The 17055-nt window shown below is 34.4% G+C and overlaps 2 protein-coding genes across 2 annotated transcripts; both read left to right on the forward strand.

The window, feature by feature from the left end:
* The first annotated feature begins 1069 nt into the window (after window positions 1–1069).
* LOC139869453 (clavaminate synthase-like protein At3g21360) lies at window positions 1070–4212 on the forward strand. Its single transcript, XM_071857767.1, has 3 exons — window positions 1070–1456; window positions 3242–3495; window positions 3843–4212. The coding sequence occupies exons 1-3, from the start codon at window positions 1070–1072 to the stop codon at window positions 4210–4212; spliced, it is 1011 nt and encodes a 336-aa protein (XP_071713868.1).
* Window positions 4213–6485: 2273 nt separating this feature from the next.
* On the forward strand, window positions 6486–9369 carry LOC139869406 (clavaminate synthase-like protein At3g21360). The gene is made up of 3 exons (XM_071857723.1): window positions 6486–6851; window positions 8156–8409; window positions 9009–9369. Exons 1-3 carry the CDS (start codon window positions 6486–6488, stop codon window positions 9367–9369), a joined length of 981 nt encoding a protein of 326 aa, XP_071713824.1.
* Window positions 9370–17055: the final 7686 nt, after the last annotated feature.

The following is a 17055-nucleotide window of genomic DNA, read 5'->3' on the forward strand; positions in this document are numbered from 1 at the left end:
GATATGATCCATATTATACGAGTAGTATATTACTCACACATATATGGAGGGGCGTCTTAGGTCTTAGGACATGTGTAAAGTGTGCGGTCGCATAGGGTCCGGAAATTTTAAGGGACCCAAAATTTTGTAAATCCTTTCCAATTAAATATATTTAACCCAAAAAATTATTGTTGAGCCGAATTAGCGTTAGTTCACAAAGCGGATCGGATTAATTCAAGCCAAAAGATAATTAACGTTTAGGGACCCCTTTTTATGTGTGCACAGGTCCATCAAAATCAATGACCCTGCATATATGTGTGTGTCTGGCCGGGATCCAGGGAGTAGCAAAAAAAAGGACGAGAGAGAAACAACATTATGAATGTTAATTATCACGAAATAGCATTGCCCGGGATGGAAATTAATATGAGTGAACAATGATTTATTAATTTCTCTTTAGTACATGTATGTGTGGTTACAAAAATACTAAAGTCTTTGAAATTGTTTTCGATCTTGGATATATTTTATTTGTAGCAAATAGATGTAAAATACTGAAAATGCAATATGGGTAAGAAAGTTTTTTTTTCTTGTTGTTTCTCTCTTTTAATAACATGCAACACAATGTAATTAAAAGGCATAAAACTCCTAATCTCTCATTTACACATATTTATATTCAAATGAGAGGCTCTATTCTCCACACATCCCATGTTCATGCAAGAAAATAAGATAGTGGGCTTCATGGGAAAAAAAAAATACAGTTGAGATAAACGTACGTGACTCTTTTGATTCCGCCAATCGTTGTTTCTCGGATTCGGGTCGGGCTATATCAACCCGGATCATTCGACTCTTAGATTGTGATATCCATAGTAGAGAGTGACTTGATGCATGATAAATTTGGTCAAAGAAAGGGGTAGACACGTGCTAATGCATATACCATAAAAAGTCAACATATAATAAAGTGTATGAATACACGTGTTTATTTAACTCTGAACACATGCAACATTGATACATACATTATAATTATATTGATACGTGCAAATAAAACTTTTGATACATCGGACTGCACCCACCTACACAATTGATAATCCAAAAAATGGCCACCGGAAGATTCTTCCGACAAGTAAACTTACCGGAGCAAAAGCATTACGACGACGGCGTTATCTTCCCGGTGATATTATCCCCAAAACCAAACACGTCTTCCAATTCAATATCAGATGCAAAATTATGTTCATTTGAAGAGGCAATTAAAGCTGAGAAACAATGGCTAGAGTCACTTCTTGTTAAATGTGGTGTTATTCTGTTTCGAGACTTTCCTGTGACGTCACCTTCCGAGTTTAATGACGTTGTGGAAGCGTTTGGATTCCCTGAAATGGAGTACGTCGGAGGTCGAGCACCTCGAACACAAGTTGTTGGCCGAGTTTACACCGCCAATGAAAGTCCACCGGAAAACAGAATTCAATTCCATCATGAGATGGCCTACGTATGTTAACTTATACTATCAATATGATTAATATTATTATATCGAATATTATTGGTATTTATTTATTCGGTTTTCAGTTTATATTTTGGTTTGATTTGTTCGGTTTTGAAGTTTTTGAAAACAAAACTTAATACTAAACCGAAATTTATATCAATTATATTTTCGGAATCGAACTCAAAAATTTAAATTCGGTTCAGTTTCAGATGAAAAAAAAAAAAAAAAAAAAAAAAAAAAAAAAAAAAAAACCTACAATACAATCAAAATAATCATAGACAAATTGATATGAATTTAACTTTTAATTTTTAAAGGCAAGGTCTTAAAGTTGTAGCTTATGAAGTTTGAACTTGAGTTTTCACCGGAGAATTTCAAGTCTCAACTACCAAACCATCCCTTGGATTTGACTTTTGGTGTTTAATCGATTTGTGATATAATATTAATTGATAATAAATATATTATTTGTTAAATTCGATTTGAATTTACTTGAAATTAAAAATCAAAACCGACTTCAAACAACTTCGAATTTTAGTTTTGTTTGTCCTTTTAACCAAACTTTCAAATCAAACGGTTTGAAACCGAATATTTAACACCTCTATCAAGTACGAGGGAATCAATTGGTACTGAACTTCATATGTAAAGTCAATCTGCTAGTTGTTATATAAATGGTGTAGGGCAAAGAATAGAGAATAAGATCATCGGATTGTACCTTGAATCGTTTGAACACTTTCTTAATCAAGTATTTCGACTCAATTAACCACGGGTTACACGAAGTTTTGATTGGTATAAGACAATAAATCATTTATCGTCTTGATTAAATGATACGGAGTAATAAATTTTAGCTATTATAGATTGTATAATGTGAATGTTGCTAGTATAAAGTATGTAAAATTGTTCAAAGTATGTAACCCATTTTCAAAAATAGAGTTTTCTATTTATAACGGGCGAAAGGGGGCAACAGAAGAGTTGTAACTTTTGGAAATGGTCATAATGAAATGACACACCACTTGCTTATCAACACCCCTGAATTGTGTTAAAATTGGCTTAAAATCATGTAAAAAAACGTGTCTTAACTTCCAGGAAAACAATGCAACCATTAATGAACCCTTGCAATGTTTCACTCAAGATTGCGACCTTTTCCAGCAATTCGTGCCTGGCGTAATTTACGCCAGGAGTGGTGTAATTTACGCCGCTATAGATCATCTGGCGTAAAGGCTAGCGTATGAATACGCCACCATGTGCACTGGTCCTAGACATGGCGTAATTTACGCCAGACCAATTTCCTGCCTAAATTAGCATTCTAGGATTATCAAGCTTACTTTCGACTTTCACAATCTATTCGACTCTTTACGAACGCGTACTCCACTTTTCACCGAATCCGTTTTAGAGTATGAATAGATCGTTAACACCTCATTCGTTGGATCACGCTAAAATTACCAACAATAGTTGCATGTATGATTACTCATATCCATATTTCATCTACTTTTAAACTATATTCTAAAATTCTAGATATTCTAATTCCGATTAATTCTAATGTTCTCAAATTATTGACAATAAAGGAAAATATTTGAAGTCAAATAAACTGTTTGATTTGAGGTGGTTTTTTTAAACTGCTTTCACCTTTGTTTTGTTTAGACTATACTTTCACATGATTTGGAATTTAAGTACTACCATTGTCCATTGACAAAGAGGTATCAAAGGTTCTGAGTTTAAATTTTCATCCAAGAAAAAAAAGGAATATATAATGAAGATTGTTTATATTATATTAATACTAATGTATGTGCCTAACAGGTTCGAGATGTCCCCTCCAAGCTATTTCTCTTTTGTGAAGTAGAACCTGGAAGCGGCGGGCAAACTCCAATAGTTTTAAGTCATATCATATACGAAAAGATGAAAGCGAAGCACCCAGAATTCATTGCAAAACTAGAAGAGCATGGATTGACATATACAGTAATAATGAGTGATGAGAGTGATCTCTCATACATTGCTGGTAGAGGTTGGAAGCCGGCATACATGACCGATGACAAGAAGATTGCAGAGGAAAGGTTTATATTTGTTTCTCTCCATCAAACCTTATTCCCTCCATCCCATATTTACGGTCCTTCGTTAAAAATCACACGGTTTAATAAAAAGTAACTGTCACATGTATTTATTGTTAATTTTTCAGTTTTACCCTTTATTTTTTATCCACTTATTTATTTTACATGCATGAAACAAAGATATAAAAGAACTTTACCTTATTATTCTTATCTATTTATGGAAGTAGATAATTAATTTGTGACGGTTTAAAAAAGGACAAGTGGATAATAAATATGAGAGGAGTGAGTATAAGTTAAAACAAAAAATAGTCCAACAAATTTATATATGTTGCTAATAGTATATTTGATTGTAGAGCGGCAAAACAGGGCGCAAAACTAGAGTGGATAGAGGGGAATGCGGCTAAAGTTACAACGGGTCCATTGCCAGCCTTTAAGTTCGACAAGCAAAGTCAACATAAAACTTGGTTCAATAATATTGTAAATACCAACACTCGCCCAATGAATGGTAACATTGATGATCATGATACATATGTTGAGCTCGGAAACGGTGAACTTGTGCCTGATCATATAGTGAATGACTGCTTGAAATTTATGGATGAAGAATGTGTTGTGATACCTTGGAAAAAAGGTGATGTTATGCTTATTAACAATCTCACAGTTCTTCATGGTCGACAACCGTTACTAAAACCACCTCGTAGTGTACTAGCATCTCTTTGCAAGTGAGCGAAATTAAGACGCTGAATTTTACTTTTTGAACCACCGCACTTGGCTTTCTTATGTTGAACTAATTAACAATTTAGCCATGATATTGACAAAATTGTTTATAAGGATGATGTGTGGAAATGTTAGGTTGATGAAAGGAACATTGTGCACTTTTGTACCTTGCATCTTTAATTGTTAGAAATTAAATGAGGTATATGGTAAGGAAAAGACTAAAACGACATTAGCAAAATGCAAAACCACATTCTGAGTGACTTTTAGTATATAAGGTATAATTAAGGTTAAGTAGGTTGGGGTGGTGAGGATTTTGGATCGAGATCTGCGAGTGAGGTTGTTAATTATATCGTCGTTGTTATTAATCAAATTTATTGATGTTATTAATCCAACTAGTATATAGTATTGATGTAATCCATTATACAAAGAAAGTGACTACACCTCATTTTGATTAAGTTCATGGGTTTTTTTTGAAAGCCAAAAAAAAATTTTGTTGCTTACTAATTAATCTTTTGTATGAAAAAATGTGTTAGAGACAGAGAACACCGGTGATTCAAATGCAAACTATGCAGATCATTTTTGACGGAAAATAAGTATGGGGACCATGAGTGTAATCCAATATAAACTATAAGAATCATTCGTGAAATTTTCTCTTAATTGTTTAGTTATTTAGGTGTTGTTGGTTTTCTCGGTCTATAGATTTTTATATGTTTTATGTCTGCACACTCGCAGATGTTTTTACAGTATACTATCAATATTTCCGAATCTTTTTAATATGGCTTATAGTTTCATAAAATTAATATCTACTCCATAGTTGAATGTTGTATAGAACATGCAGATATTAATTAAGGGTTAAAGCTACTAATACGTTTTATACTTTTTTTTTTGTTCCAATGTAAGCTATATACTCAATAAAATACCAATGTATGTTATATACTTTCAAAAAGTGTGTTGGTATAAACTACCATAACTTGTTACCGGCTAAAAAAAATACGCCACGTGGCATCACACGATAGGAATAGGGTTTTCTATTTAAGCTCGATTTTTCATCAAGTTTATCCCCATGTTCCTTCAATTTGAGAGCACGAACCAGATGGTCAACCTAGTTAAGCATAAACTCAAAAATTTGAGCTCTCTTGATCAATCTAGTTATAAAGTCAAATTAAACTCGAGTTCCTGGATGCATCTTCAAACTATGTGAATCATGAACTCGATCTAAACATCACATATTCACGAATCAAATGGTCAACAATGTGTTCTTCATGGTCAACAAATCAATTCGAAATTTATGAACGTTTTCAGGTTATGATAACGGTTCACCAAGCTTCGTATGATTTCTAACAACTTCTGTGAAGGATTGATCCTCCAAAATGCAATGAATCTCGATTTTGAAATTTAACTTCAAATGGAGTTCTAGCAACCTATTCATCGTTATTTCGTGGATTTTGTTGCAATTTGGATCGATGTTTCTTCATCAAAAGTGTTAGACGATGTGTATGGATGATATTAGAACTGATTGCATGCTCTAATTCATATAAGTATTGATTATGGCGAATCTCAGTGATGAACAGATGAAGGAATATCCAATTTTTAATTAAATACATGTCTAAAACAAAATTAAAAAAGCCACGTAGTAATTATACAAGTACATCCGGTAAGCGGTAAACATTAGTTTACATTGATACACTTTTTGAAAGTATATAGATACCCTATATTTTATTGCGTATATAGCATACATTGAAAAAAAAAATAATAAATAAATAAAGCGTATTAGTAGCTTTAACCCACTAATTACATCACAAAATACATAAAAGTTAAATAATAACGTAATTGTAAGGGAACTTAATTAATTATTTTCATGTAAAATAACTTCTTGTTGTATCATGCAACATGACAAGCTGAGAGATCAATCAATCCAATTATACAAAACAAAGACTATGATACAACTTCAACAAATGTGGACAAACACGAGTATAAAAACATCATTAAGAAATCCGTCATTCAGCCAAATATAAACTAACTTAGTTTGACCTAGATGGGAATCGTTAATTAGTATCACTAAATTTGTAAATTAATTAGGTAAAACAATTTTTCAGAGTTCACATACTTTTCATTTATATATATATATATATATATATATATATATATATATATATATATATATATATATATATATATATATATATATATATATATATATATATATATATATATATATATATATATGCACACAAGGCTAGATGGTAAAACAACACCAAGACACAAAACAAAAACAAACCAAAATGGGCATCCAAAATTTCTTTCAACAAGTAGGTTTACCCGAGCAAAAATATTACGAAAACGATGTTGTTTTTCCGGTTGTGTTGTCTCCAACAACGAAAACTATCACTTTTTCCGACTTCGAAGTAGCTATCAAGGCTGAGATGCCATGGCTCGATTCTCTGCTTCTTAAAAATGGCGTTATTTTATTCCGAGACTTCCCTGTTAATACTCCTACTGACTTTAATAATGTGATGAAAGCATTCGGCTACCCTGAAGCGCCTTATATTGGTGGTCGAGCCCCACGAACCCAAGTGGTTGATCGGGTTTACACTGCAAACGAAACACCTCCTGAAAAGAGAATTCCTTTTCATCACGAGATGGCTTATGTAAATTTTCTAATCTAATATATGCATACATTACTCTATATATCAATAGAGCACAAGCAAGAACATCATTAGTGCCAAAACCGGATTTTTTTTTACTTGATGGTATAAAAATCAACTATTTTTACAATCAAAGTATCTGGAAAAAAAAAAGTTACAAAATCATTGTAACCGGTGTTTCAAACACCGGTTTGATGATGCGGACATCAAACCGGTGTTGGGATGGCCTGTTTGATGGCTTACGTGGGTAGGGTAAACAACTGAGATATTGATGAATTTAATGGTTGCTGCTACTAATGCTTTGGTTCCAAACACCGGGTTGATGACGTGGCCATCAAAGTGGCATTCCCAACATCGGTTTGATGTTCACATCATCAAACCGGTGTTTGGAACACCGGTTATACTAATTTTGTAACTTTTTTTTTTCTAGATAATTTGATTGTAAAAATGGTTGATTTTTATATCATCAAGTCAAAAAATTGCCAAAACCGCAAACAAGTCATTTTCAAATCGTTAATTTATCTAAAATATCAACTTATTTCTTAATTTTTTCTCAAACAGAACAACTATATTTTGTCACATGAGTCACTATGCAACTGGTTGAGCTTATAAGCCAGTCAACAATCTCAAGATACCAAGTGGTTGGGTCCGTGATCTCATGTTTAAACTTTACTAGAATTCTATTTTGGGACGGTCATAGAAAATGTTCGGAAACGGTTACGGGATAAGCAGGATAGGTCATGTACATGACATGATCCGAGTAAAAATACTTCGTTTTCCCGGATAATCTTAACATTGAAAACCTTATCCGTTCATCCGTTTAACCTTTGCCAAACTATTTTTAGTATATTACAAGCCAGTGTTGTACTCTCGTGACGTCGGCCCCAAATGGGCCAAAATGTTTTTAATGACACGTAATTACAAGATGATTTAATTGGAACGAGTATTAAAATATGGGTACTAATTAATAAGACAAACTATGGTAAGTTGTCTTATTTAACTTGGTACAGAGCCAGGGCCGGTCAAACTTTGGTCAAAGTTTTTGAATGCCCCGGGCGAAATGATTATAAAATGCCCCCAACAACAGTTATTCAAACATATATTTCATGAGGTTTAAAACTATGGGTATTAATAATTTTTTTCGAAATGATGCCCCTAACCGCGTGATGCCCCGGGCCGTCGTCCGCTTCGCCCATAGCCTTAGCCGGCCCTGTACAGAGCTATAAATCAGATTGATGTATCAAATCCTTATTTAATTGAAGTGTTCAAAGTTTAACTATTTTAATGGCAACATATTTATGTAATAGTGTCCAGAGTACCCTTCGAAAATATGTTTCTTTTGCGAAGTAGAACCTGGAAGCGGGGGACAAACTCCAATAGTTTTGAGTCATGTCATATGCGAAAAGATGAAAGAAAAGTACCCGGAGTTTGTGGCGAAACTAGAGGAGCATGGGGTGACGTACATAATATTTACAGGCGATGAGGACCAACTTTCGTCTTCAACTGGCCGAAGTTGGAAGAGGGCATATGATACTGATGATAAGAAAGTTGCTGAGGAGAGGTTAATGTTTCTGTGTTTCTCTTACAAACTAACAAAAATGATGTTTGCTGCTAGCTAGATGCGCGCACACGTACATCTACTGTACAATTGCACGTAATTTAGTTACGTGCGTTTGAGCTTTTGAAAAAACTGAATCGAAGTTTTTTCAAGATCACTATTTAAGAAATCAACCATTTTAATACAAAAGTTCATTTTTCAAGATCACGTCTTTGTTTTGTAACTTTGTATGAGGGAGATATGACCAAAAGTTCATTTTTCTCCATCTCTCGAACATAAAAATAAATATCAAACTAAATAAGTAATGAAGTTTAAGAAATCAACCATTTTAATATGTGTATATTCGTATAAATTTAGAGGAATTTAATTATATTATTATTATTTTAAGGCAAACTCATACTCCAAACACCAATTTTACACGAATATATACAAATATGTCCACCCCTAGATTTGAATCCATAACCTCTTGGTTAGAGGGGTTCATTCGATACTGCTAGGCCAATGGCCCTTTGATAAAAGAACTTAATTATATGGTATAGTGATCTTGACCCAAATGAATAAGTTCAAACTCGGTCTGCTCAAAAAAATGTTTGATTGAACAGGGCAGCAAAGTTAGGAACAAGGCTGGAATGGATAGGTAATGCTGCAAAAGTTATAGCAGGACCAATGCCCGCCATCAGGTTTGACAAAGAAACTCAACGCAAGACATGGTTCAACAATTTGACTGGACCTGTGCACGGTAGTCGTAAAGTTCATGACAAGGGTGCGTTTGCTGAGCTTGGAAACGGTGAAGCTGTTGACGATGACATCATGGAGGACTGCATGAGAATGTTGGATGAAGAATGTGTCGTAATACCCTGGAAAAAAGGTGACGTTATGCTTGTTAATAACTTGATGGTTCTTCATTCACGTGATCCGTTGCTGAAACCACCTCGTCGTGTGCTTGCATCACTTTGCAAGTGACAGAAGAATTGAAGAGTGATTTTACATACCTTTTGAACTATCATATATGATATATGATATATTTGGCTTTCTTGTAACAGAATAATAATAATAATCTTAATTTCTTGCAAAAATGTTGGAGAAACTGTGGAAATGTAATAAACACAAGGAAAACAATATGTAACTTGCTTGCTTTGGCCCATTATCACCATGTGTCATGGCTCTTGATGTTCTATATGTATTTTAAAGAAAGCAGTATATTTCCTATTATATTATATTATAATTTGGATTTGGATTTAGATTTTGAGGGGTTGAATAATCTGTTTAATCATGTTGGTAATATGGGCAGTTCGTTGTTTGGCTCGCCCACTTAGTCGAAGTTGGTGTGGGCCCGAAGAATGGGTCGTCTCTAATGGGCCATCTAAGGTTTTCGCTACGGCGGACAAACCCGTATGCTTTCAACAAGTCGAAGGTAAGTTTCTAAAATTGGGGACGAGAAGCAAGAAAGGGTCCCTCACGGGCTCACGGCGAAAAACTTCGGGATCAGCTGATTGCTCGGTGTGGCATGGTTTTGGTTTGCGTTGTTATTGTTTGCTTGTCGCCTTTTGTTTGTGATGTTCTTTGGTTCTTTTAGGTTTTGCGTTTTTAGTTTTAATGTTTGTGGTTGCATTTGTTAGATGATTGGTCTTTTGTGGCTCGGCTCGCTCTTAGATAGTTGCTTTGTCAGGTTTGGTTTGGCTTTGTTTGAGGCTTATAATTTTTTTTATTCTTTAGTTGCGCAGCGAGTCAGGTAGTGTTTGTTTCTCTCGGTTAGCTTCTTTCATGCTTTTTTTTTTTATTTTAAATTCTTCGTTTGATACTCCGCATATTGTTCTACAACCGTGTGATAACGACATTTTTAAAAATGTAATCCATGTTTTTGTCTGTGTACGTACAATACAATTGGAATACGGTTCTAGTTATTGAGTCGAAAACAAGCTGTCGATTTATTGGTTACTTACTGACTCTTAGAGCCTAGGGATGATCGTCAATAGATAGTTTTTTTTGTTTTTTTTTTTTTTACGAGAAACCCCCCTAGCGACGAGCCATAATGGCTCCCCTCTAGCAGGTAAACCCCGGGTAAACGGCAAGCCAGGCCTCCACCGCTAACAGGTAAGGCATCCTCTAGTCAATCAGTCACTAAATGGAGTTCGCCCCAAGTATTTACCTTGAAGGGAATCGAACCCGTAACCTCTTGCTTCATTGGAAGTTCTGGTGGCCACCCATGCTATGCCTGCATGGTTTGTTTTACAATATAATATAATTGGAAAAGAGCAAGGTTGTAAAAGTCGCGAGTCGGGGACGCATCGGTCGAGACCTAAAAAGGACGCATCGGCTGAGTCGGGGGACGCGTCGAGGACGCATCGGTCGTTGACCAACGTTGACTTTATTAATAATTTCTTAAATATATATTTATATATGTATAAAATAGTTGATTTTGTACCATAAATTTCTTAAATAAGAACTTGAATTTAAATACAATCAAACTTCAAACTCAATGAATGTTACGGAGTGCATAATTAGTAAGGACACAGAGAAAAGAGCTGCCCTAAAAATGAAAATAAACCCTAATTTTAAAACATATCACATCTGGACGAAAATTTGACTGATTTTGACCGTTTTGATCAACTTTGACCGTCTTTGACCGAACTTTTAGCTTTGACCGTCTTTTGAGTCGTTTTTAGAAAAAACGGGACGGAGAACCCAAAAAAACGACGCATCGACCGACGCGTCGGCCAAGTCGGCTGACTTTTACAACACTGGAAAAGAGGGAGTATATAATACGGAAGCATGTGAATTACACAGTATGAACCTAGACGAAAAACGGGTCAAAGTGGGACTTGTCACGACCATCTCACCTCACCTCCTCTATCTCTAATTCTCTATACATCATTATCTGTAGATATTTAACTCTGTTATAATTCAGTAGGCTTATAACTACCTTTAGTGGTTTGATTCTTGATGTTATAATTCAGTAGGCTTATAACTACCTTTAGTGATTTGATTCTTGATTAAGAATACTAATAATGAAGTGTAAGAACAAAGATGATAATGGAGAAAGAAAGAAACACTTTGTAAGTGTGTGAAATGGTGCAAGTTTAATGCTTGCATTCATGAGTATTTATAGCCTAAAATCTCAATATAAAAATACATACTTTGTGTACCAAAATTGACTATATGTATACACCAAAATTGACTATCCATATCTATATTATTATTATTATTATAACACTCCCCCTTGGATAGCAATTTTATTTTGTTGAAGATCAACTATAAATTACTGCCTCGTTAAAAACCTTGCTAAAGAAAACCCAGTGGGAAAAAACTTTAGCTAAGGGAAAAAGAGTGCAGCATGGAGTTGACTCCCCCTCAAGTAGACATCGCTTCAGCTGTTACATCTTTTGAACATGTCTCATGCCAATGTTATGAACGTGTGTTCTGAAAATAGCGGTTGGAAGTGCTTTCGTGAAAAGATCAGCAGAGTTTTTGCTAGATTGCACATATCTCATTTCAATCTGGTTGTCCTTAATGAGATTTTGAGTGTATGAGAAGAATCTAGGTGGTATGTGTTTTGTTCGGTCACTTTTGATATACCCTTCTTTCATCTGTGCTATGCAAGCTGCATTATCTTCATAGATAGTTGTTGGACTTTTATCGCGTTCTAGTCCACAAGAATCAGTAATGAGTTGTGTCATTGATCTCAACCAAAAACATTCTCGAGTAGCTTCATGTAATGCAATCACTTCGGCATGATTTGACGATGTAGCAACAAGTGTTTGTTTTTGAGAACGCCATGATATTGCAGTACCTCCATTTAGGAATACATATCCAGTTTGAGATTTAGCTTTATGTGGATCAGATAAATAACCTGCATCTGCATAACCAACCAAATCTTGTTTTGATTCGTTAGAATAAAATAATCCTAAATCAGTAGTTCCTCGAAGGTATCGAAATATGTGTTTGATCCCATTCCAGTGTCTTTTGGTAGGAGCAGAGCTGAACCTTGCCAACAAATTAACTGCAAAAGAAATGTCAGGTCTTGTACAATTTGTAAGATACATAAGAGCTCCAATTGCACTAAGATATGGTACTTCTGGTCCAAGAATGTCTTCTTGATCTTCACATGGACGAAATGGATCAGCTTCAACATTGAGTGATCTAACAACCATAGGAGTACTTAATGGTTTTGCCTTGTCCATATTGAAACGTTTCAAAATCTTTTCAGTATATGTTGTTTGATGTACAAGTAAACCATTAGGCATATGCTCAATTTGTAAACCAAGGCAATACTTGGTTTTTCCGAGATCTTTCATTTCAAATTCTTTCTTTAGAAGTTGAATGGCTTCATGGATCTCTTTATTTGTACCTATGATGTTAAGATCATCAACATAAACAGCTATGATCACATATCCGGATGTTGTTTTCTTAATGAAAACACAAGGGCAAGTAAGATTATTTGTATACCCTTTGCTTATCAAGTAATCACTTAATCGGTTATACCACATACGTCCCGATTGTTTTAACCCATATAAAGATCTTTGTAATTTAATCGAATACATTTCTTTGGGTTTTGCATTTGATGCTTCTGGTACCTTAAATCCTTCAGGTATCTTCATATATATATCACTATCAAGTGATCCATATAGATAAGCAGTTACAACATCCATGAGATGCATTTCTAAATTTTTAGAAACTGCCAGGCTGATTAAGTATCTAAAAGTAATTGCATCCATAACAGGGGAATAAGTTTCTTCATAATCAATTCCTGGTCTTTGAGAAAAACCTTGAGCTACAAGTCTAGCTTTATACCTTGTAACTTCATTTTTCTCATTTCTTTTTCGGACAAAAATCCATCTGTATCCTACAGGTTTCACATCTTTAGGAGTGAGAATGATGGATCCGAAAACCTTTCTTTTATTGAGTGATTCTAATTCAGCTCGTATTGCTTCTTTCCATTGAGCCCAATCATGTCTATTTTGACATTCAACCATAGATGTTGGTTCTGGATCATCATCATTATTCATGATGTCATACGCAACATTAAATGAAAATTTCTTATCAAGATTTTTCATTTCATTTCGGTTCCATAATATTTTTGAATATGCATAATTGATTGCAATTTCTGTATTGACATCATCAATCTCCTCTGCAGTAGGAGTACTGATTTGTGGTTCTTCTTGAACACTTTCTTTTACTTCATTATCAGCTGATTTTCTTTTTCGAGGATTTTTATCCTTTGAACCAATTGGTCTTCCACGTTTCTGACGTGGCAAAGATTCATGAGTGACGTTATTGCCAGCTTTTGGAATTTCAATTCGAGCTGGAGTATTTACTGCTGGTATATATGATTTTGTCACCGTTTTTGTATCTGTAAATGCATCAGGCAATTGATTTGCAAGTTCTTGTATATGCATTATCTTTTGAACTTCTGTCTCGCATTCTTTTGTGCGAGGATCAAGATACTTTAATTGAGGTTCACACCATGAAACATCATTTTCTTTATTTTTCATTTCTCCCCCTAATCTAGGGAACAATGTTTCATTAAAATGACAATCAGCAAAACGTGCTGTAAAAACGTCACCTGTCATAGGTTCAATATACCTTAATATTGAAGATGTTTCATATCCAACATATATTCCCAACCTCCTTTGAGGACCCATTTTTGTACGTTGTGGTGTCGCAATTGGAACATACACTGCACAACCAAATGTTCTAAGATGGGAAATATTTGGCTCTTGACCAAAAGCAAGTTGTAGGGGGGAATATTTATGACTTGCACTTGGTCTGATGCGAATCAATGCAGCAGCATGTAAAATTGCATGACCCCATATAGATACAGGGAGTTTTGTTCTCATTATCAATGGTCTAGCGATTAACTGTAAACGTTTAATCAATGACTCGGCTAAACCATTTTGTGTATGCACATGAGCAACAGAATGTTCAACAACAATTCCTATAGACATGCAATAGTCATTAAATGCTTGAGATGTAAATTCACCAGCATTATCAAGTCTCACCCTTTTAATGGTGTAATCAGGAAAATGAGCTCTCAATTTAATAATTTGGGCAAGAAATTTTGCAAATGCCACATTACGGCTTGATAACAGACAAACATGAGACCATCTGCTAGATGCGTCTATTAGAACCATGAAATATCTAAATGGTCCACATGGTGGATGAATTGGTCCACATATATCACCTTGAATTCTTTCAAGAAACATTGGTGATTCTTTCTCAACCTTAAGTGGTGAGGGTCTAGTTATCAATTTTCCAAGAGAGCAAGATGTACATGGAACCATTGTATCATGATGGATTTTTCTATCCTTTAGTGGATGTCCATGAGTACATTCAATAATCCTTTTCATCATTGTTGATCCTGGATGGCCTAATCTGTTATGCCATAAACTGAATACACCAGGATCAATATATTTTTCGTTAACTACCATATGTATTTCTGGTACATTTATATGTGTATAATGTAATCCAGAACTAAGTCTTGGCAGTTTTTCAACCACATGACTCTTGTCAGTGATACTTAAATATTTCTCATTTTCTGTTGTCACTGACTGATAATCATACCCGTTAAGGTATATGTCGGAGAAACTCAATAAATTTCTGCTTGACTTGGGAGAAAATAAGGCATCATTTATTAAAAATTTTGTACCATTTGGTAGTATGAAATTTGCCTTTCCTATCCCTTTTATCAAGTTAGCAGGTCCTGATATTGTATGTATAGTTCCTTCCGTTGGTTTTAGATCAATAAAATATTTCTCGGATTTAAGTATAGTGTGTGTAGTTCCACTGTCTGCTATACAGAGATCTCCACCACTTGATTGATGTTGTATTCCAGCAAAATTCATATTGAACTTCATATATAAGAAATAAATAGTGAGTACATTAATATTACACAATATTTTAAACGCAAATAGATAGTACTGAAACATTTAGCAAACATAATGACAAAGACAGACGATATTAAATCGTTTATTTTTCAAAAGACACACAACTTAAACATTCAAGAAATCTTCATATAAATCAGATGGTTTCTCAGTGACTGTTGGATCAATATTATCCACAAAATTTACTTCCTTTTCTTTACCTTTCAGCGAATCCTGATACATCTTAACAAGATGTTTAGATGTTCGGCAAGTATTAGTCCAGTGGCCCATTCTACCACATCTGTAGCAAGATTCTTCAGAATTTTTAGAAGAATTTTCTTCAACATCTTGTTTAATGGGCTTGTTTTGTGGTTGATATTTATATTTTCGTGGATTACTATTTCTTTGACCACCACGGCCACGACCACGACCACGTCCACGCCCATTACCATTACCATAAGGATGGTTTCTACCATAGTTATGGCTTTTGGCATGATGATGGTGATGGTTATTATAACCACGACCTTGCCCGCGTCCTTGTCCCTGTTTATAATTATTTGCAGTATTTGCTTCAGGGATTGCAAGTGTACCAGTAGGACGGGATTGCTGATTTTTCATTAATAGCTCATCATTTTGCTCTGCAACTAAGAGATATGAATTAAGTTCAGGATATGTTTTGAACTTTAGCATTCTCAAATTTCTTTGCACTGTGATGTTTGCAGCATTCATTGTGGAGAAAGTTTTCTCCATCATGTCTGCATCACTAATTTCATGTCCACAGAATTTAAGTTGTGAACATGTATTATACAGAGCTGAGCTGTATTCATTTACTTTCTTAAAGTCTTGGAACCTTAATGTTCTCCATTGTTCCATTGCAGCTGGAAGTAAAATTTCTCTTTGATTATTGAATCTGCTTTTGAGACCTTCCCATAAAACATGGGGATCTTCTACAGTCACATAATTATTTTGTAAGCATTCATCAATATGTTGATGAATAAAGCAACATGCCGTAGCTTGTTCTTTTTCAGAACAAGTGTTGTTTTCATTTATGGTTTCAAGAATGCCCATTGATTTAAGATGCATTTTTACTTTTATAACCCATGGCATGTAGTTGTTTCCAGTTGATTCTAAAGGAGTAAATTTAAGCTTTTCCAGATTCGACATTTTCTATTATCAAAAATTAAAACAAACATCATGATAAATTAGAGTCAATTTATATTCATAAGTATATAAACATTAAACATAAATTTAATATAACATAAATGATAAGTAGGTGACAGTGTCGACCATGTGTAAGCAATCATAAATAAATGTTATATAACAAAAATATAAATATTAGTAAACATAAATGAAAATTTGGCGACAGTGTCGACCATATATTTTTTCAGGTGGTATAACCGACCTATATCATTTTGGTGGTATAACCGACCATATATCATTCTGGTGGTATAACCGACCATATATCATTTTGGTGGTATAACCGACCATATATCATTTTGGTGGCAGAGCCAACCATATTTAGTATTAAGATTATCGTGCTGATAACGTGTTATAATTCAGTAGGCTTATAACTACCTTTAGTGGTTTGATTCTTGATGTTATAATTCAGTAGGCTTATAACTACCTTTAGTGATTTGATTCTTGATTAAGAATACTAATAATGAAGTGTAAGAACAAAGATGATAATGGAGAAAGAAAGAAACACTTTGTAAGTGTGTGAAATGGTGCAAGTTTAATGCTTGCATTCATGAGTATTTATAGCCTAAAATCTCAATATAAAAATACATAC

Source organism: Rutidosis leptorrhynchoides, chromosome 9 (assembly GCF_046630445.1).
Source record: "Rutidosis leptorrhynchoides isolate AG116_Rl617_1_P2 chromosome 9, CSIRO_AGI_Rlap_v1, whole genome shotgun sequence".
Taxonomy (NCBI): domain Eukaryota; kingdom Viridiplantae; phylum Streptophyta; class Magnoliopsida; order Asterales; family Asteraceae; genus Rutidosis; species Rutidosis leptorrhynchoides.